The following is a 22,305-nucleotide window of genomic DNA, read 5'->3' on the forward strand; positions in this document are numbered from 1 at the left end:
TTCCATTTTGTATAAAGAACAAGTAATATTTCTTTCCACATCTTATTTAAATTTAGCGCAGAATTTTTAAAATTAGGTAATCAAAATTAAAAAAGAGCAGACGATCAATGAAAATAAGACTAATAAATATTATATTCATACTAACAAAATGCTAGCTGTACTCACAAAGCACAAGCCGGAAATGATGTAGCATCACCTTTTTCTCTCATCCCTACTTTCAAGTATCATACCTACAAATCTTGGACTGTAATCTAAAATTCCAGGAAAAAAAAAAAAAAAAAAAAAAAAAAAAATCATTCCGAGTTTGAGCCTCTTCTTAGGGCTATTTGAATTAAGAATAACTGATTTATTATTCATATAAACCCAGAACCAGTGCCAGGGCTCGTATGGCCACGCCGAGTCGCAGAATTTAGGAACCACAGGCTGCATCAGGTGGTAAGATATCTAGCGCCAGCTGTCAATAAGACTTAAATATATGTGGGAATTTATTTATTCAGAACTCTGATAAGCCTTAAAAGCATGTGCAAGAAATAGACATAAGTATAATAAATAACTAAACTAATACAATTCAGGCTTAATTGTCACAGTGCGCAATAGAAGCGAGATAAAATTTAACGGAACAACTTGTCATTAGTCGCCAAGCGCATGATGCATAGCCAAATATGTATAGTGAAGGATAGCTAAATTTGATGATGATAGCCACTAATTCTAAAGGTTTTTGGATATTGCAAAACAAAGGTGAAATTTTACAATTAACAGATTTTTGTAAAGAAATTTAGAGAAGCAGTAATAAATGAAGATGATATAAAAGAAGTTTTTCATTGTGATGACAATGCTTCTCAATCATCAATCAATTAACGAATGGCGAAATCTGTAGTATGGTTCTAGATCCAGAAAATACCATGGTGATAGTGAAGAAATAGTGATAGATATAAGTGAAGAAAGAAAGTGATAGTGATAGTGAAGAAAGTGACAGAGAAGTTACTGAAAACGAGAAAATTTCGATTGACAAGTTAGTCGGAATTCTCAAAACAGCAGTTACAGGACTTCAACAATGTAACTGAACAAGAGATTATGCCTGTCTACAGAGTTAAAGAGAAAGTATTAGCACAAAAACAAAGCAACTTAAATAATTTACATTGAAAGAAATGTTTAATAAGATAAACAAATAAATATTAAGTTTAATTTTTTTTTTAAAATTTTGATACCCTTTAGATCATAAATAGTTCATTATTTCATAAATCGTGATTTCATATTTTTAATTTTATAATTTCTACATGCAGTCTTATTAGATTTAAACTGCTGTTCTAATATCTGGAAAAATCCCAAATCCAGAATCTCCGAAGTCCCAAAGAGTCCAGATTTCGAACTTTGTACTATATATATATATATATATGTGTGTGTGTGTGTGTGTGTGTGTATAGGCTGTTTTTTCTAAAGCTACTATAAATTTTGAGTCTACAAAAATAACATTTAGCATACAAATGATGACTTTTTATTTGTGTTATAGATCTCACAAATTCATTAAAAAATATGCATTAAATTATGGTTTCCCCCAAAGCTGTCGTGATCACAAAAAATTTCAAATGATATAGAATTAAAGAAGACAAAGCATGTTCCAAATCTGAATGTTTTTGTTTCTTTTAAAGTGATTTCTGTTGCTATTTGAGGGATTATATTTGAGGGAAAAATACTATTATATTTGAGGGAAAAACATTTCACCAAAACATAAGGGTAGGGGACATAGTTGACAATATTCACTTCTCTTGGTTCTGAGAGTGTTCAAAATTATAGACATTTTTTATTTGAGATAAATTTTTTGCAGTGCTCTTTATTAATTAAAAATAATTATGTCTGACACTATTGTACACTGGTATGCAAAATTTAGTAACAAATTCATTTTTCAACATACAGCTGTGAAATTATTGATGAGTCTCTGAATTATTGATGAGTCATTGAAACCATTGCAGTTAGGACTGCTCATATCCGTCACTAAGGCTGTTTGGTTTGCTGTTGTCTGTCTTGATCAGACAATTGTGCTGTGCTACCTTGTACCAATGCCATTTAACGCCGTTTCTATTCATTCTATATGGTATGCAGCCTATGAATTTTTTTTTTTTTTTTTTCCCTGCTGTACTTTCTACATTCTTTAAATGTAGTATTCTTTAAATGTATAAATAAGTATTCTTTAAATTAATTAGTATTCTTTAAATGTATAAATGTATAAATAAAGAATGTAGTATTCTTTAAATACTACATTATGCCTTTGTAGTATGAATTTCTTGTCTCCCAGTTGATTTTTTGTAGAACTGCAGCCAAAATTATAAACATTGCTTAAGTTTTGCACACTAATATGTTTGTGAATTAAAAAATAATAATGAGGCACCTGATTAATCATTTTTTCTTTGTTAGCTCTTGATTTGGTTTCTCTTTTACTTCCTTGAAGTAGTCCACACATTTTTTTCTGATATCAGTTATTGGAAAATTATAAATGCCTTATTGAGATTTTATGAAAACTTCATTTATTCATTTTGTTGCTGAAATTTACTGATTCTGTAATTCTCTGCTATCATTAAGAATTTACCGATGAACATGCTATGTTAGATATGTCATTATAGTATATAAACAATTATTTTGAGAAAAGATGTATTGAAATAAATTGATATATTAAATACAATTTCTAGAAATAATATTTAGTTGGAATTTTTCCTGTATTAGACTTAGCGGAGAGCTTAAAAGTCGAATCCAGGTTCCTTTCTTTCAGCTGTTCTTTCCACACATCTAAAACTGAATTCTTAAATAACTGCCAAGATTTCAGTAATGCATGTATTTAAATTTTCATGTAAAGTCAGCTTTGACTGTGCATGTATGAGATGTTGGTGGATTTAATGTTTTTTTTTTTTTTTTTTTTTTTTTTTTTTTGTGTTTGTTCCAACAGTTGCCTTGTGCTTAAATGAAGATAAATATGAAATTTATCGAGATAATTTTGAAAGGGCATACTTGGATGCAACAGAAGCTTACTATAAAGCAGAAGCTCCTCAGTATTTAAAAGAATATGGTGTTGTCAACTACATATGGTATGCTAATCAAAAATTAAAGGAGGAAGAGCAGCGAGCTGCTAAGTACCTTGAACTCTGTTCTACGTTACCAGTAAGGAATTTTTATAATGTATTCATGTTGTATTTTTGTAACGAATTCTCAGCACCCCTTTTTTAATAAACTGTTTAGTAATTTATATCGCAGTTGAAAAAGGTACATACGAAAAATTCCATGGACTTTTTTCACCCCCTTAAAAAAAAAAAAAAAGCAATTTTTTTGCCAGTAATGGAAAAGCCACTCTTCAAAAACATTTGGTTTTGTGTAATCTTGATCTTTAAACTAAAATTTAAAAAATTTTGTAAGTTCTTTTTTCCTACTCATTTCTTTTTCTCTTTTTTTGGGGGGGGGTCTTAGTTTAAGGGGGACTATTAAAACTTGAAACCTGCCCGCTACAAAGCAGATGCAGCAAAGTATTTAAAAAATATTAAATGTGAAATTAATGAAAAGTGGTAAGGGGCATGATACGGCACTTTAATACACTTGAAAACGTACAAGCAGTGGCATCACAATGTTCAGACTCGCAAAGGTACATGATGTGAGATTTCTGCTATTTAAATTTTGTATTCAGGTTCATCTAAGCTGGTTTCAAGATTTAGCGACTATTGAATGGGGAAAAGAACCATTAGATTCAAGTTACGAGAGAGTTATAAATTAGTACCTAGGAGAAGTTTGCGCACACAGCCATTTATCAAGACCAAAGAAAAAAATTGGATATGCTAACCATGTAGTTTAAAATTAATGAAAGCCTTTTAAGAAGGTAGAAAACCCGAGCAATGGATGTTGGGAAGAATTTGCTGGGAGAAAAACAAGTATTATATCATAAGAGTTCATAGTGAGAAAGTGACTACCCTTTTGCAAACAGTAAAAGAAAATATTGAAGAAGAATCTATGATTTATTCAGAAATGTGGAAGGGTTATATAACCTGATGAGTTAACAACTGCAAGATTTGAACATCTCGAAGTTAACCACCAATGTAATTTTGTAATGAATTCTAGAGTTTATACCAAAAACATTGAATGATCTGGGTTTCAGCTCAACTGCATAACAAAAACTCAATGGGGAAGCTACCACTGAGATTCATCATATGGATGAATTTATTTAGTGTAGCTTTGTGGAGAAAAGGATACATTTGTTTCTGTCTTCAGTGCAATTAGAAATTTTTGGTCCATGCCAATGAGTATGCTTGGTGGGATTCTCTCAACGGAATTTTCTGTAAGTACCTTGAAAAATTGTTGTTTATTATGGAAAATTGTATACTTTAGTGTTTTGTATGTATAAGAGTGAAATATGAAAAATTTAACTGTAAGACTCGAAACTTTATCTTATAAAACAAAATATCAAATTCTAATTAAATGTTTTACTTTCTACAGGAACTTAGTATGAAGTTTCGTGTTAAAACCATTTCTATCAAATCCCCAAAATCACATTCCAGGATATGTTTAAATTTTAGGTTATCTACAGCATGCATACATGAATTTAAAAGATGACCCTAGTTCCTAGGAGAGAAAGATTAATGATAATTATGACATGCAAGATGGTTTTTTTTTGGAATGAGTAAGCAAAAAATGAGCAATAAGCTTTCAAATTAGAGGACAAATTTAAGAAAGGGCTGTCATTAATTCCCATGTCCTTCCTAATGCTTGCCACTGTCCCTTTCTATATGTATGAGATGATGTTAAATAGTGCAGTTATAATATAAAATTTTGCTGCACTGTACAAGAGATTATTGCTCATATATTTTACAACAAAAATGTTCTGAATTTTCAAATTCAGTCAATATGACTTTAAATGTTTACAAATGTAATAAATTACAGAAATTTAAGTGCTGAAGGATTTTATACATGTGCCTAAAATTTGAAATCTTAGAAGAAAAAGTGTATGCAAAGAAAATATGCTTATTTTTCCAAATATAAAGATTATGGAAAAAAAATCTACCTCGCTTTAAAAACATTCTGAAGACATATTTATAATTTTTTAATTTATGAGAAAAGCTATCTATTTTTTTACGAATATCACAAATTTTTGGCACAGATTTTTTTGACACAAACTCAGCATTTTATTTTACACTATGTCACAAAAAAATATATGCACCCAATGAGCCACAATCACTAAACTCAGCAGGAATGTAGTCTGGGAAGAGATGTGCAAATGATTTAAATTTCAACACCAATGACACGAGGTTCATATTTGAAATGCACAGCCGGGAGAGTTTAACAGCATGATTGCTTGTGCCGTAGGGCTATTTAAACAAGTCTGTTGACTTGGATGGATGGTATTGTGACTAGAGATGCCTCTGAAATGGAAAACCATTCGGAGATGACTAGCCGATGCTGGCAGGGCCGGATTTACATATAAGCTACACAAGCTATAGCTTAGGGCCTCCACTTTCTTGCCCCCCAAATTAAAGAATAATATATATAGTATTAAAATATATTATAACAGACTTATAAAGGGCCTCATATCTCAAATAGCTTAGGGCCTTATTAAGTCTAAATCTGGCTCAGGATGCTGGTATCGGCTGCCGACATCCATTGAGATGCCTACCACTGACCCCACATCAACTGAATTTTTGCCAGACTTGGGCAAGTCTTAGTGTGAAGAACTGGAAGTGTGTGATCTTCTTCAGTGATGAATCCTAATTCAGTCTGAATGCTGATGTATTGCACATGCATGTGGAGGTGGCCAGGCCAGCGGTCCGATCCTGCATTTGTTGTCGAGCAACATATGATGATGACAGAATGTGACAAGTGATTTGTTGGGACACACCATCACCTCTAGTCATCCTTCAGAATATTGTTACCACTTGCAGTTACGTGGAGGATATTTTGATGCTGGTTGTACTGTGTTATACTATCAAGTTGTCCAGGTGCCATTTATCAGCAAGAGAATGCTCATCTACATATTGTGTGATTCTCCCAACAACGTCTTCAACAATATGACATACTCCTGTGGCCTGTCAGGTCACCAGACCTCTCACCAGCAGAGCATGTTTAGGACATGCATGGAATCCTGTAATATTAGCGAATTAACTGCACATTTGTAAAGATTATGGCATGATCTTCTGCAGAGGTTCATAGGTGACGTACTTGGTTTGTTGCGACGCCATGTTTTGGCTTGTATAGCTGCCAGAGGTGGCTATACTACTTACTGATTTGTAACCTTTTTCATGCCATAACTTATTAATAAATGAGTTTTGTTTTGAATTTGTAATCACTTGTTTATCTCCTCAGACAGTACATGCCTGTTAAGTTTCATGATAGTAGTTTATTTCCTTCTCTGAGCATATATTTTTTTTTTTTTTTTTTTTTTTTTTTTGTGAGAGTGTATATAACTAAATTGCTCCTTTAAATTTTTTACTGATATCACTATTAGAACTCTAAGGCTAGTTTTATGAATGTCATCAGCAAGAAATATCACACTGAAAAAGTTTCCCAGTATTTAATGTTCATTGCTTTGTTCTTTATATTCATGTAATTCAGGAAAGGTAGTTTGCAAACTGCTTTGAAATGTTAATTTTGATTGCTAAAATGTATGCAAAAATATTAAAAAAATTAAATAATATTAACGTAATGCTATTTTATGTGAAATTTTAAAAGTTATTCAAGGTTTCTTTAACTTATTAAAACCATTTCCTAATGTTTTCCATTTCCTAATAATTTTAGAGTATCAACAGTATGAAATGTCTCTTAATTCTAAAAAATATTAATAAAAATGAAATGGAACTTTTATTTTGCTGTCTTAACAAGCATTAAAATTTAAAATCATTGCTTTTTCCAAAACAAAATAAGACAGAACACACACACACAATCTGATCAAACATTTTTCAATTAATTCAAACTGTTTAGTATATATAACAAAAAGTTAAGTAATTCACAAATTGCTGTGAGATAACAAGAATTGCGTGAGTAATTCTAAAAAATTCTACTCAGTCAGTAATTCCACCAAACTTTGAGGGCAGTTGAAGACTGTGAAAATAGCTAGAGGAAGTGTTAGAGCAGGGTTCCCAACCCTATGCCTGTAGGCACCATGGTGCCTACCAATTGTTTAATGTGTGCCTGTCACTATACGATCACAATAAAAATGTTTTAATTTTGAATAAAATGTTTTCTCATTTTTAATGAAATAGAAATTGCGTCCATCACAGATACAACAAGGTTGCCACGCTACCTGGAAAACCGAAAAAAGTCAGGGAAATCGAAAATTGACCAAAAAAGTCAGGGAAAAATCAGGGAATTTAACAATTTTAGTCAAAATTTGAAAAAAATTAGGGAATTTCATAACGGCAATCCCCCCAAAACCGATTTTCGCACCAATGTTGACAGTGATCACGTTCTTGGGGAATTATGTATTGCGTGCTTGTCATTCGGGCAGCTGGCATAGAGCCAATTTTTGCGGCCCTAACCAGATTGTCTTTCAGAAAGGCAAAGAAAGTTTCCAGTATCTTTGTTTCCAGTAACCTCTTGAATTCAGGGGCTCGCACAAAGAATCGTATGCACATGTGGAACGGAAGAAAGAAATGAAGTTATGCCTCGTGGTTAAGAGAGCACGTTTTTCTGTTTTCAGTTAAAAAGTCTGGTAAGTTAAATTTTGTAATCTTTTACATCTTATTAATTTTTTTTAATGTATGTTTACGTAACACTCTATCGTATTTGCTTTTTAAAATGATAAGAATTCATGCAGTGCATTTTTAAAGTTAAAAGAAGTTTATTGTTGCTTTTTGAATCATATTTTGTGCAGTATTAAACAAATCAAATTGAACTGTTTAGCTTTTCAACATCGTTGGTGGCATGTATTATGATTATTGGACTTTGAAATGACGCAAAAAAATCTGATACTTTATAATTTCATTAAAAAAATTGACTTTGTTTTGTAATTGGCAAAATATTCTTCTCCCCCCATTTTTTTTGGTTTTGTTTTGTTTTGTGTGTGTGTGTGTTCTGAATTCGGTTTTCCGTTGTTTCGATTTTTAAATAATTCGCATTTAAAATTTATTTTTGAGAAATAAACGACGATAAAACTTGTTGCCGAATTCAGAAACAAACAGTAAATATTAAAATGTTTGTCCCCTCTTTTTTTATACACTTCATGTTGTAAAAATCAGTAATCAATCCTGCTCTTGCTTGAAATTTCCAATTTTGCTGTGCCCTTCCTCCAAGCTCATACAAAACAAAATCTTTTAAACATTTTTCTTTTTTATAAATGCCTTGTTATTTTGGAGTAAATTAAACAAAATAATAACAAGTTATCTTGACTAACCATTCAATATAACTATATTTGGCAAAATACCGTTAATTATTGTAATTCACTTTTTAATCTTCAATTAATTTATTTAAATGTTATTCATATCATTTAATGTTGCTTCATCCTTCTAAATTTATTTCTTATTAGTTAATACTTTCAAATTTCAGGCAATTTTCTGTGGCATACTCGTGAAACTAATTCTGGCAGTATGATAACATACCATTATGAAATCTAGTGCACATATTTTTAACTTATGTGTGTTGCTAAATAAGTATAAAATACTTGAATTTATTTAAAAATATTAAATAGATTTCTTTCTTTTTTTAGCTGCAAAATATCTGAAAAAAGACATTTTTTAATCCAGGTTGGGCAGATTCTAGTCTCAATCCTCAGTGGAATCCATGGTTGCAACCTATCGAATTAGCTCCTAACATGGCAAGATGCACGTTTTGCCAACAAAATATCATGCTTAGTACCATGGGAAGGAAAGTAGTTACAAGCCACATAAACAGTGTAAAACATAAGAAAATCATTTTTGTGAAGATGAACTCTGAAAACTTAAAAAACTATTTCTCCATAGATAAAAGCAGTTCTGAAACACAGCAGTCTTCGGCACTAGTTGCTGAATCATCAAATTTAAACGCGTTCACACCTGAGGACAAAGTTTTTGCTGCGGAATTACTGTGGGCTATGAAATTTGTTTCTTCAGATGTTTCTTATAATGCATTTAATGCTGCTGCTGTTCTGTTCCAGAAAGTGTTTGATGACAGCAATAAAGCTAAAGCTATGACCCTGGGACATACAAAAATGTCATATTTAGTGTCATTTGGTTTAGCTCCATACTTCAAAAAGATGCTCATTTCTGATCTTAGAACACTGAATTTGTAATTTGCTTCAATGAAGCATTAAATAGAATTGTCCAGAGAGGCAAAATGGATCTTTTTGTTAGATTTTGGGACAGTGCGAGGAATGAAGATACCTCACATCAATTTTTTGGGGACATGTATCTGCCAATGACCTTCTGAGAAGTTTCTTTGAGGGAACCTCAGAGCTAGATAAAAAGAAATTGCTGCAAGTATCATTGGATGGACCAAATGTCAATCTTAAATTCCTCAGAGATTTGAAAGAAAATTTAGCAAATAATGATGCCTGCCATGTATTACATATTGGGTCCTGTGGTTTGCATGTTGTTCATGGTGCCTTTAGAGCTGGCCATAAAGGTACTGACTGGAATTTAAGTGCATTATTTAAAAATATGCATAGAGTATGTAAAGACAGTCTTGCTTGGCAAGCAGACTATATTGCCATCACTAACTGTACAACTTTTCCGTTGAAGTTTTGTGAAGTAAAATGGTGTGAAAACATACCTGTTGCTGAGAGAGCTATTGATATTTTTCATCATGTCAAAAAATATGTAGAATCATCCGAACTACCAAAAACTGTGTCATTCAAAAGACTGAGAGAAGCTGTTAAAGATAAGCTACTTTTGGCAAAAATCTCATTTTTTATTTCGGTTGCAGGAGTTAATTTACATCCATTTCTAAAGTCATTTCAGACAGCTGATCCTTTGTGCCCCTTTCTATATACAACTTTCCATAGTATGCTAAGTCATCTTCTCTCCAAATTTGTCAAAAGAGATATACTGCGAGAGGCAAAAGCTCCTGAAAAACTGATAAATATAGATATTCTGGATGAAAACATTTATTGTAATGTTGCAGATATAGATGTGGGTATTGCTGCTGGTGCGAGTTTAGCTAAAAGTGGAGTATCTGATCTTAACAAAAGAGAATTCAGAACTCGGTGCAGAACATTTTTGGTTAAGCTGGTATAAAAAATATTTGAAAGAAGCCCATTGAAATATAGCTTAGTTAAATACATTTCTTCATTAGATCCTAAGCTCATTACGTCTAATGAATTTTTATGTGAGAAAAGGATGGAGAGGTTATTGCATATAATATATGAAAGTGAATGGATAAATTCCACAGTTTCAGATAAATCAAAAATGCAGTTTAAAGAATTATTATTCAGAAGTAAGGGTGTTTGGAAAGACACTTTTACTAATTATGCGTCAATGTGACTTGATCACTTTTATAAGGATTTGATTAATAACTCAGATTTTAAAGAACTTTGGAGTGTTGTAACACTAGTTCTAATTTTATCACATGGCAATTCCACAGTAGAAAGTGGATTTTCAGTTAATAATGATATGTTGGTGGAAAATCTGCAGGAAAATTCTTTAACAGCAGTGCAAACTGTTTATGATGCTATAAAAGTAAATGGAGGTGTGATTAATATTAATGTAACTCCTTATATGTTATGATATGCCAGATCTGCTCGTGGTGCATATCACCGAGCACTCGAAGACAAAAAACTGTGTGATAATAAACATAAAAAATACTATTAGACAAAAGGAACAAGGCACAGATTAAAATTTTGGAGTCAAAAAAACAAAAATTGAGCAGAGATGTTTCTTCAATTGACTTGCAAATTGCAAAGTTAAAACAAGAAATCTAATTTGGTGCTTATTTTTCATTAGTATTTTTTCTATTAGTGTTTTGTTTAAATATATTAAATGTCATATTTTTAATTCTAATAAATATTTTTCATTTAACATATATTATGTATGCTTATATTAACAGTTTTGCATAAAAAATGCTTTTTTAACCTTTCAGAATTTAGCAAGTGTTGAAATATCACTGAGGTGATTGTTTGCCAATTATATATTATTTAATAGGATAGATATAAATGGGCCCCGCACTGCCATTTTGTGAACAATAACTTCCATTCCAGAATTTATGTATAATACTTTTTAATATCATTCATGACATAATTTTATTACAATTAATGGTGGAGAAAATCTTATGTTTAAAAGTTCATACATTGCATTGAAAAATCAATGAATTTCATTTCTGGTTTTGGTTTAGATGGAATGCATTGTACTTATTTAATTTCTTTTGTAAATGAAAGTTATTGGGGAAAATGGAAAATAACTCCTATTGTAGTCATAATAGTAATGTTTTGGTAATATACTTTATATATATGTATATAAGTCATATGCAGTTAGCAAATTTTTGTGTTATCAAGTGGCACCACAATTAATTTACCTTTAGCACAACAAATGCACACTACATGGATAGACTGGAATTTTCTTAAAAACACTCCTGGAAAACCTGAGAAAGGGAGGGAATTTCGTTCTCCTGTTTGAGTGGCAACCCTGATACCAGCACAAAACAAAATGCAACCAATCTTTTTTTTTACGTGCATGTAATATTAACTCTTTCCAACTATAATTCACCTTGAAAAAATAAATGGTGCCCACCATCCAACAGATATTGTAGAATGTGCTCTTAGGGACAGAGAGGTTGGGGACCCTGTGTTACAGGAATTTATAGTGTCTGGGTATTAGCTCATAATTGCCAATACACCACATTGCCAACAATCAGTTGGCATTTTGGGGCAATGAAATGTCTTTTTGATATAAGCAAATTAATCAGTTTTTAATTAATTGATTAATTATTTTTAATTTCCTACACATATTATCTGACAATTAGATTACAAAATTGTATCACTCTAACACCACAGGTTATCTGTCTCTCCATATGAAGTCGTTTAAATAAGGCAAATGACATCTTTCAAACCAGTTCCCAGTTCTTATTCCAATACTTTGATGACAATTTTGTTAACACTATTTCTATTATTCAACCATTGTTACGTGCAGTTTCATTTTAGGAACATTGGAAGACTCGTAAATTTTTAGCAAAATAGAACGGGCCAGAAAATAATGGATTGCTTTTGATTAGTATCTCTATAAATCTAGTAAATACATGATATGAAATGCAGTAAAAATTATCTAGATAAGTGCTAGTATTTAATTAATTTGAAGTTGACATTAAATGGTAAACAAAAGAAGCCATCTTTATCCTGTATTAAACCCTCGCCTTCAAGAAGAGAGAGCATATTAAGCAGGAAAGGAAAAGAAAGAGAAAACTTATGTGTTTCTAAACTCTGTTTCTTTAAAATGTGCACTTCAAGATCTTAGTGGACCTTCCTTCATTCATGATTTTAATTTATGTTGTCTTCATTGTATATAAAGGATTAGGGAATTTTAGAAAATTAGCGAACTCGGCAGTCTTTGCAGTAGTTGTTACCATGATTATAAGGCTAGTTAAAAAGGGAAATATTTCCTTAAAGTGACTAAAGTAACAGTCTTTAGAAGAATACAAATACATTCACTATTGGTCATACAGTTATTATCCCAATGCAGTAACTGTACGTTTCTACCCCCATTTTGATGGAGCACATCCCAAAGGTTTCAAAAGGTCTTCCACTCTTCTTTTGCCACCAAACTACTGAAGATTACTTTCAGCTTGCCAGTATTTTGAGTGCTCTCCACGCCACATAGACGCTGACAAACATCAGTGCCTTCTCCAAAATTAGAACCTATGCCCATCAGTACAGCAGACAGTGTCACTGTCCACTACGCTAATCAGGGCAACTTAGGAAATACAAAAAAATTTCTAGAGCTGGCATAACACTTACATGGAAAGGACACATGTATCATTATTGGTGTTTACCAAAAGGTATTGATTTATGTCAAAGTACTAAATATATATTAGGTTAGCTATGGTTGTGAAGCCTCTTTTTTACATTTCTAAAGATAGGATTGATTGTGAGTGTTAAATCATATTCTGACATTATGGACTGATGTTTGCAAGTGAGTTTCACTTTAGTTTCCTCAAAGCTCACTTTGGCAGTGCATGTTTTGTGGATGATGCAGACACTGAGCAAGAAATCTTTATATGATTGCAACATAATGCAAAAAAATTTTGATGCAGTAAGTATTGGGACTTTTATGCACTGATGGAATGAGCTTTGATGTGAGTGGAGTTAATGTTGAAAAACAAAACTGATTGCTACATCAGTATATCATGCAGTTTTATTTTTATAATAATAGAATTTGTTTCTATAGCAGCAGAATTTGAAGAGTTTTATTCATTAACTAGTCTTCCTATGTAGCTTATTTTGTTCTTTTAATACATATTTAATCTGTCTGTTATCCAGTTTTATTTTAAATGCAGAATTAATAAATGTTTCTTTATTGCTAGTTTACCAGATGCATTGTAGATTTGCTTGTTACAACATTTCAAGAAGTTATTTTAGCAGAATGTCCAGCAATGATAAAAAATCATGAGGCAGAAAGTAAGTCTTGTTAAACTTACTTAGTTTAAAATTTAGTTTTAAAATTCATGTTAAGTAAGTTTAACAAGACTTACTTAACATGAATTTTAAAACTTTATTATCTGCATGTAGGTAAAAGCTTATTAGTTAACTGTTATCGTAATTTTGATAGCAGACAAGTGAGTTGAAAATTATTTTTTAGAAAAGGGCTGTTGTTTGTAAAAATATAATACATTAATCTTTAGTTTTTAATATTACTCTTTAATTTACATTATTCTCTAGTTTTTTAAATTCTTTAGTTTTAAAGAATGAAAATTTTGTGGATGTTTTTCTTTCTTCCAATTTCATTGTTTATTCTGTAGTTTTTAATTTAAAACGGAATTGCATTTCAGAGCTTCAGTTGATGTTCAAATTGATGGACAAAGCTTCAGATGGTATTAGTCCTATGCTAAGAGATTTAGAGCATTATATTATTAGTGAAGGTTTAGCTGAAATGAAGGCTGCTGCACCCATTATTACTCAGGTATTTATGTTGTGTAATTAATTGCATTATGTATTAATATTTGATGATGTTAAGCTCATTCGTATGGAATTTGACTCATAATTTATATGATTAATTAAGTGAAAAGAGTTATGGAAATTTTGGGAGAGAAGTTCCTGTTCCAATATTCTTTTTGAAATTAGTTAATTCAGATATTAGTTTCTAGCTATAGTATTGTATTCTATATCTTTTACTGATGGGATGAAATATTTTACTTAACTTACATTTTTTTTCAGAGTCTTTAATGATGATACCTTTTACAGTGCTTTTCAGTCAAAATAATGGCAGTATTTGAAATTTCCTTCAGAATTGCTAAAGAAATAGGAAGTTATCAAATTACATTAATCTAGTGCTAAACAAAGAAACAACCCATCCCTAATTCCTAGAAACTGTGGATTTGGTGTGAAAATCCCTGCATGTCAATTCTTTGGGGGAAGAAATAGGGATAATGTAATAAGACCAATTATTATATCCCACACCAAACACTGGCAATTTTCCTACTTCTGTTGGCCATCTGAGGAAACCTCCAATATTTTGCATCGAAAGCTGTTTGGATCAGTTCTTTGGGAAAGGATTTCAAGTTACATTTATCTAAGCTAGAAATAATATATGTAAATCAGAATTTAAAAAACAAAAGAAAAAAAAAGATTAATTTGTATGTAGGAAAATAGATAGATAAGGAGGCTGAAAATCAGTTAAATTTATATTGCTTTTATCCATGCATTAGTCATGATTGATTTATCATATTTTATGCTCTAAGTTAGTGTTTCTCAAACTTGTTTGGGTCACTGCCTTGAGTTTTTTGTGTTGATAAGGCCATTCTCTATCCTTTTTGTACATGATATATATATATATACTATATATACACACACATGTGTATGTGTATATATATGTATAAGTAAGAATGTTTATTATTATTGAGTGAGCTATGGAATTACACGAGGTGAGACCAAAAAGTAAGGTGACTGATGTCATAGTAATAACTGTATTATATATTTGCATATAAATACCAGAATATTATATATTTACATATAAATACCATTACATGTAAAATATTATATATTTGCATATTGTCAGAAGTGTATTGTAGGTGGCGGGATCTAGTTCCCGCTGTCTACAATACACTTCTGACAATGTTCATACAAGTTCTGGAAACTTTATAGTTTCTAGAAACTATCTAGAAACTTTATAGTTTAGTCCTTTGAGACTGTGTTAAGTTCCTTGGTAACAGCAGCTTGAATGTCTGAGATGCTTGAAAATCGGTGTCCCTTTAGTGCCAATTTCAGTCATGGAAAGAGAAAAAAGTCTGCTGGCACAAGATCAGGGGAATAAGGAGGGTGAAATAACTCCGTAACCTTTTGCTGCACGAGGAACCATCTAACACACATTGCAGTATGAGGGCGTGCACTATCATGCAACAGAAACCACTTGCTTGATGCAGGGAGATGGGGCCGAACACAACGAATGTGAGCCAGGAGGTGCTTCATAACATTTCAATAAAATTCACCTTTAACTGTTTGACCTTCCAGTATGTATTCTTTATTGATAATTCCCTGTGCTTTGAAAAAGGTAATCAACATTGTCTTAACCTTTGATTTTTTGGAGTGAAACTTTCTTGATTTCGGCGATAAGGGAGTGCACCATTCCATGCTTTGGCGTTTCATGTTTGGATCATACACAAAACACCACGTTTCATCTCTTGTGACGATTGATTGTAAAAATGTGTCATCTTTATCTTCTGCATTGATCAAGTCGCCACAGGAGTCCAATCGCCGCTGTTTTTGTTCATCGCTTAAGTAATGAGGGACAAACGTCGCACAAAGTTTTTGTTTACCCAAATCCTGCATCAATATTGTTCAGAAGATTTCATGAGGAAGATTCAGTTTGTTTGCCATTATTCGGATGGACAAACTGCGATCTTGCAGCAATAACTTCCTAACTCTTTCAACATTTGCTGTCAGTCTGCTCATCATCGGTCTTCCACTGCGATGTCATCCTCCATGCTTTCACAGCCTTCACGGAAAAGTTTGAACCACTGAAATACTATCTTGTGAGATAAAGTGTCTTCACTATACACACTTCGAAGCATTTCCAAGGTTCATGTAGCAATTTTACCCATTTTAAAACAGAATTTCATTATTGTTTTCTGGTAAATTGTGCAATGCACTAACACTTTTCAGGTTTAAGTGACTGCACAAACAAACAGGAAACAAGAAACTTGACTGACTCTGAATTTCAAATGACCCTGAACTTCAACGTTGCGTACCAAATATCGTAATGTGCATGTGTCAGGTCATCGGCTGTTCTCATTTTTGAAAGGAGGGGTGAGTCACTTTTTGGTCTCACCTTGTATATTAACTTACATAATTCCTTAAATATTCCAAATTTTTAGTAGTTTCAGGCCTACCTAACTCTGCACAAATATAAGGAACCAAACTACCTAATGAAAATATATTTGGTATAAATTAACTATTTGAAACTAATAAATTTTTGTATGTTTGAGAGCTGTGATCCCCAATGGCTATAGTCACAGTCATCTCTGTTTAAATTTTTTTTTGTGAACTAAAAAACATTTAACAGGTATTGGAGTTGTTAAAAAATATGAGAGTATTGTAAATCATTGTCTTTCTTTGTATACAGATTTACAATAGTGTATGTCATTGTAATTTATATAGCTATTTGTATTTATGTGTTTATAATTTGGTTTTACATATTTTTGTGTTGTTGCTTATTTGTATTTATTTATTTTATGCCTTTTGTAAGGTAATTTTATGCTTTTTTATTATGTTTTTTTTTAATCTAGGATTTGTGGCTGCTTTATGTGTTAGTCTTTAAATTTATGTATTATTTTGTAGCAATTTAACTTCTAAATCAATTGATGTGGCAGTATTAAGGATATCTCTTGTAGAACTGGAGATACAGCAAAATTCCTTTTACTTGGCCTTAGTGCTAATTTTTGTCACTAAGTTGATGACATTTAACAATTTTCACCAACTTCCATGGCATTTTGGAAAATACGTTTTTTAAACTGTACACAGATGAGTGAAAAGTAGATACTGTATTCTTCAATATAAGTTTGAAACTAGTACTTGAATGTGCAGACAAAGTAATAGAAACTGTATTTCAGACAGAATTGGTGACTATATGTGTAGCAATGACTCATATAAGTACCAAGATGCATAAAAACTTGCATATACTTTAATTACATGTCTAGTCTGCCACCTATAAAAGAAATGCAGCTATCCTCTTATCAAGAAAATGCAAAAACTGTATATATCTACAATCCCCCACTATAGTAGCTTCCCACTGTATAGTTAGAAACAGAGCTGCAGACAGAGCAGTCAGACAAGCAGAAATGGATGCAAATATTTCCAGGTATTCCAATTCCACTGCCTGCAACATGTCATGAAATGTAAATTCATTTTATTTTAATTACAAAATGGCAGCAGAGTGGGAACTGTAATACTGGTTGCAAAACTCACAAAAATTTTTCCAGAAATGACCAGCACATTAATAAGTAAAAAACCCTACTAGCTGTGACTTATTTACCATGTATTGGAGTCACCACCATTGCAGTCTCAGAGAAGATATCTGCTGTTATGAAGATATTTTTTTATATAAATCACTGTATTTTTAAATCTATACATACATTTATTTATTTGTCAGTTTAGAAATCCAACAGTGAACAGTCATATCTCTTGGATTGAAAACACAGTTAATAATAAGAAAGATCAAACCTGCTTTAGGCATTCTAAAACTGGCAGTGGCCTTACTAGGGAAAAAAATCTAGTTTGCATCTCAATGAATGGTTATATAATATTTGCTTTTCTTGGATTTATTAAAGTATTGCTTATGTATTTATATTTTCATGTACTGTATGTCTGTCTTTGGATATGTATTTTTTGCTTTTCTGTGCATGGTATAAATGATTTTTCCGTAATGTGTTCTATTCAAAACCAAAATACATTGTATATTCAGCATTTTTTCCCAAAGTGATAAGTAATAATATAATTACAGTAAAAACTCGACAATCTGGAAAACTCAGGAAATGCATAGTAAGGGAAAATTTGGGATAATTGAAGGTATAAAAGTAAACATGGTAGAAAAGCTAAATGAATGTGGGGAAGATATCTGTTATAAAATTATGAAAACTGCCATCTTGCTTATTATCAGCTTGAATATCAAAAGCCTATCTAAACGTCATGAATATTTAAAGAATAAAAATGCATTTCAGACATAAAAGGTGATCTATAGTCATAGGCCTTAACCATGTAAAAGTAATACATCTTATCTGACAGTGAAATCTCTGGGTGGTACACAAGAGAAAAATTGGTGGTAAAGAAGCGAAGTATTTTTAACTATTGAATTCAAAAATTAAAACCCCAACATCTTGACTGAGTCTTTTCTCTAACACTTGTAAATTTATGCGATCTGAGCTTTGTTCAAGAGTGGTGATGTAGTAGTACTTTGTAATGATGGTACTAAAGGTTTTCAGTTTTTGTTTAGATGGTACACGTTAGTCAAAAGGTTGAGAACCGCTGCCATAGACCATGAAAGTTGGTGGAGATCCTGCCAAATTTCTGCTAATCATTCTGGCCAAAATTTGAAAGAACTGGTTACTCTTTATTAAATTAGTTAATCTCAGGATACGAGTTATGGCTATACTATCTAAAAAAGCTTAAATTACTTGTCAAAACTTTTCATGTTGTATCACCAGTGTTTAACCATTTTTTTTCAAATAAAATATCATATTGTGCCCATTAACACACACTTTGGCAGGATCATATAACTTAATATAAATATAAATGCTACTCCAGGGTTGGCACCAAAATGATTACAAACAGTGAAATAGCACTGGCGATAGAATTTAAGGGCTGTGGAATTTTTAAAATTTAGGTAGGTACTCTGTGGCAAAAAATTTAGCATTGCCTCTATAACCCACTGCTTGCTCATCTAGGGCAAGTCCCAAATTTTAATCATTCCTTCAAAATGTGAAAGAAAAACAAATAAACAACTATTAACTTACATCCTTCTTTACAAAAAGAAAAAAAAAAGGCTTTTTGAAAATTAATTGGATTTCCATAAAAACAGGGCAAAGATCTTATGATTGTAATGTGATATCATATCTATCCATTATTTGGACTAAATATCACTATTTTGAAGACATTTTTAAAAAAAATTCTGGGTCATAGTCCCTGTGTGTTTCATGATGGCTGTAAAAGTCTCTCATTTATTTAATTTTTTGTAAATAATAACAATGAATTTACTAAAATTTTAAAATATTCTCGTTAATTAAGCTTTCTGATTATTTGAATGCTGGATAATTGAGCTTTTACTGTATATGTGTTTTCTTGACAAATCAACAATTTTTTTTTTTTTTTTTTTTTTTTTTTTTTTTACACGCAGCTTAGCAATATTTTCCAACTTTCAGTTTTCATCTTATTTAGAGGCTTTAATTCCTCTTGCTCACTATACTAAGTTGATATGCTCATTTGGTGGAACAGTTGTTCAGCTAACTGTATAAGAAAGGTGCCAGAAGTGGTTATTCACCCTTTTGAGCATTGATATGAGGCTGTGAATAGCTGTAAGCCAGTCGAGTCAAGATTATCAATGTATCATATGTATAACTTTGGAAACAATTTCAAGCAAAGTTTTAATTTAGCAAACTTAATTTAACAGTTAGGTATGCTTTTCCCAGTAATAATTTATACTTTTTTTCTTTAAATCTAAGATTCAACTTTTGTTAACGATTGTATAAACATTACTAAAAACAGATTAGAATTGATGGATCTTATAATTGCATATTTTTCAAATTATTAATTTAAATAGGAATTTAAAATTGCAAATAGATCAAACTCTCATTAAAAAACAGTTTTCTAAACATATTTAAACATTTGATTTCATTCATTGTATTTTCTTTGAATCATATCCTTTTTCTCTGTTATTAGAACTGAAAATCACTAATGTGTCTTAGAACTACTGGTATGTTATATTAGAAGATGCATGATGATTTAACAAAGTATATGTAGATAATAGCTGTATCAAGAGACATGCCTGAGTAATAATAAATTATATTAAGGCATTGAAATTTTAAATAATCTAAGGATTGAAATTATGAATACTCAAAAAAATTCTTTCTGTTGGTTTTCTAACAAATGTTTCTGTAGGTTTTCTAAACAAATATGCTATTCTAAAGAAAGAAACAATATGAAAATTGTTTCCTTTGTTTTTTGAGAATATAAATTTTTGCAATTGTGTTATTATATCTGCGAGTACATAAAATTGAGTCATTAAACAAAATTCATCTTTTTCTTTTAATATAACAAATGCTTTTTATTTTATCATTTATTGATTTGTTTTTATGTTTACTGTCTTTTCTAGGACTGTGAAAAATATGTTGCCCAGGCAATAGAATTATTTATAAGATTTAGTAAACTAGTCAAAGAAGCATTTAATGATGACTCTAGGTTCACAGCATCAAGAGATAAGGTATTACACATATTATGTTATAATTAAAAAATTTACCATATGGTATATAGTTATGATTAGGTATATAAATTTTTTTGTTTCTTTGTCTTTTTTGTTTTAGTTCAGATCTCTCTAAAAGCACAAAATGAGATAAAATTATGACTATAGTGGTGAAGTTTATGTTTGAAAAGGCACGGAAGATTAGAAATGGACCAAAAAATTGCACTCAGTTACATTATCTGTTATGTAGGGAAGACTTGATGATAAACATGACTACAATTCATGAAGTTAAAACTAGAATTTATTTACATAAGAATGAAAATAAAAGTAAAAGAATAGTTGTAAAACATTTTGTACACGTCCATCCTCATGATTGTTCACTTTTCGTCTGATCACACCCTATTCTAGACGGCGCTTTTATATAATCTTAGTTACAGTTGCAGTTCCCACAGTCATTTGTCCACTTGCCTGATTTAAATGCAGTTATACAGTACAAAGTCTGAAATCTGGACTCGTCAGGACTTCAGCGGTTCCGGATTTGGGACTTTTCTGGATATTAGATCATCAGTTAAAATTTAGTAAGATGGCATGTAGAAATTATACAATTAAAAATATGAAATTTGAGTTTATGAAATAAAGAGAAATTATGATCTAAAAAGTATCAAAATTTATTAATTTTAAAAAAAAAGCAGCTTACTATTTATTTGTTTTTTTTTTATTAAACCTTTCTTTCAATGTAAGTTGTTTAAGTTGCTTTATTTTTTTGTGCTCATACTTTCTTTTTAATTCTATAAACAGACATAATTTCTTGTTCAGTTACAAAGTTCCACTGTTCAAGTCCTGTAATTGCTGTGTGGAGAATACCAACTAACTTATAAATCGAAATTTTTTCATTTTCAATAACCGCTCTGTCACTTTCTTCACTATCGGAAGCGGTATTTTCTGGATCTTGAACCATACTACAGATTTCGCTGTCCATTAATTGATTGATAATTGGGGCATTGTCGTTGCAATGAAAAACTTCTTTTATATCATCTTCATTTACCGCTTCTCCACGTTTCTTGACAAAATCCGTTAATTGGAAAATTTCACCTTTGGTTTGCTGTACAGTACACTCCCGATTATCCGCGGAATTGGGTGGTGCGGCCGCCGCGGATAACAAAAATCGCAGATAATCCGAAAAAAAGCTAAAAACGGATATAGCAAAAGAAAAAACAGTCATTCCAACTTTGAAAAATCGTTTTATATACAATAAAATGTAAAATAAACAGCGGGAAATGTTTAACTAACGCTTAATATTTTAGTATATCACTCAAAACTATCCTAAAATGCATTTTGTTAATGAAAATAGAAAAGTGTTTTGTATACTTACGAGAGGCGTCAAGGATACACAGAAAAATTAATACATATGTTCTGTTTTAATACTGTAATGTATTATGTAATTACAAAAGCATAACTGTAAAACTAACCTTTTTGAAACAATCAGTCATTTGTGTTTGCTTTGTGCTTTGGAAGCATTTTCTCTTGATCCGAGATTGCATTTTTCGTAGCATAAGTTTCTCGGCCAACTCCGTGTCGTCTTGTTCTTCCAAATAGCTCAGTAATCTGTAGACTTGTGCAAAGCCACTTCATGAGTCTTCTGCATATGCACAGTATCTTCTTCGTCTTCACTTCACTGTCCTTCATTCTCGGTCTCTCCCCTTGCTTTCTTCACAATTTCGTCATCTGTCAAGCGTTCAAAGTCAGGTTCGTTGACGTCACACTCCAACCACTCGTT

General features: G+C 31.4%; 2 protein-coding genes and 1 long non-coding RNA gene across 16 annotated transcripts in view; 2 read left to right on the forward strand and 1 right to left on the reverse strand.

Annotated features, from left to right (window-relative positions):
* Positions 1–22,305, forward strand: part of LOC146996204 (cullin-5-like) — a 181,800-nt gene that overhangs the window by 126,276 nt on the left and 33,219 nt on the right. For 11 of the 12 annotated variants that reach the window (XM_085820299.1, XM_085820296.1, XM_085820295.1 and 8 more), the window contains 4 exons: positions 2,939–3,150; positions 13,447–13,540; positions 13,912–14,042; positions 20,442–20,549. In XM_085820299.1, the coding sequence (XP_085676425.1) occupies positions 2,939–3,150; positions 13,447–13,540; positions 13,912–14,042; positions 20,442–20,549 (545 nt within the window). The remainder of the gene's footprint in view (positions 1–2,938; positions 3,151–13,446; positions 13,541–13,911; positions 14,043–20,441; positions 20,550–22,305) is intronic. The other variant, XM_085820301.1, reaches the window with a different exon arrangement.
* LOC146996205 (uncharacterized) overlaps positions 1–22,305 on the reverse strand; it is a 244,862-nt gene that overhangs the window by 116,748 nt on the left and 105,809 nt on the right. The gene's annotated exons all lie outside the window — the stretch shown is intronic.
* LOC146996206 (uncharacterized) lies at positions 7,542–9,316 on the forward strand. The gene is made up of 2 exons (XM_085820310.1): positions 7,542–7,675; positions 8,669–9,316. The coding sequence occupies exon 2, from the start codon at positions 8,774–8,776 to the stop codon at positions 9,227–9,229; it is 456 nt and encodes a 151-aa protein (XP_085676436.1). The 5' UTR covers positions 7,542–7,675; positions 8,669–8,773; the 3' UTR covers positions 9,230–9,316.

Source organism: Stegodyphus dumicola, chromosome 7 (genome assembly GCF_044657685.1).
Source record: "Stegodyphus dumicola isolate Sdum_Otavi_A_Nest chromosome 7, ASM4465768v1".
NCBI classification, from domain to species: Eukaryota; Metazoa; Arthropoda; class Arachnida; order Araneae; family Eresidae; genus Stegodyphus; species Stegodyphus dumicola.

Excerpts from the sequence above, each read along its gene's own strand:
- LOC146996206 (XM_085820310.1), top strand. The coding sequence starts at position 8,774 with ATGGCAAGATGCACGTTTTGCCAACAAAATATCATGCTTAGTACCATG.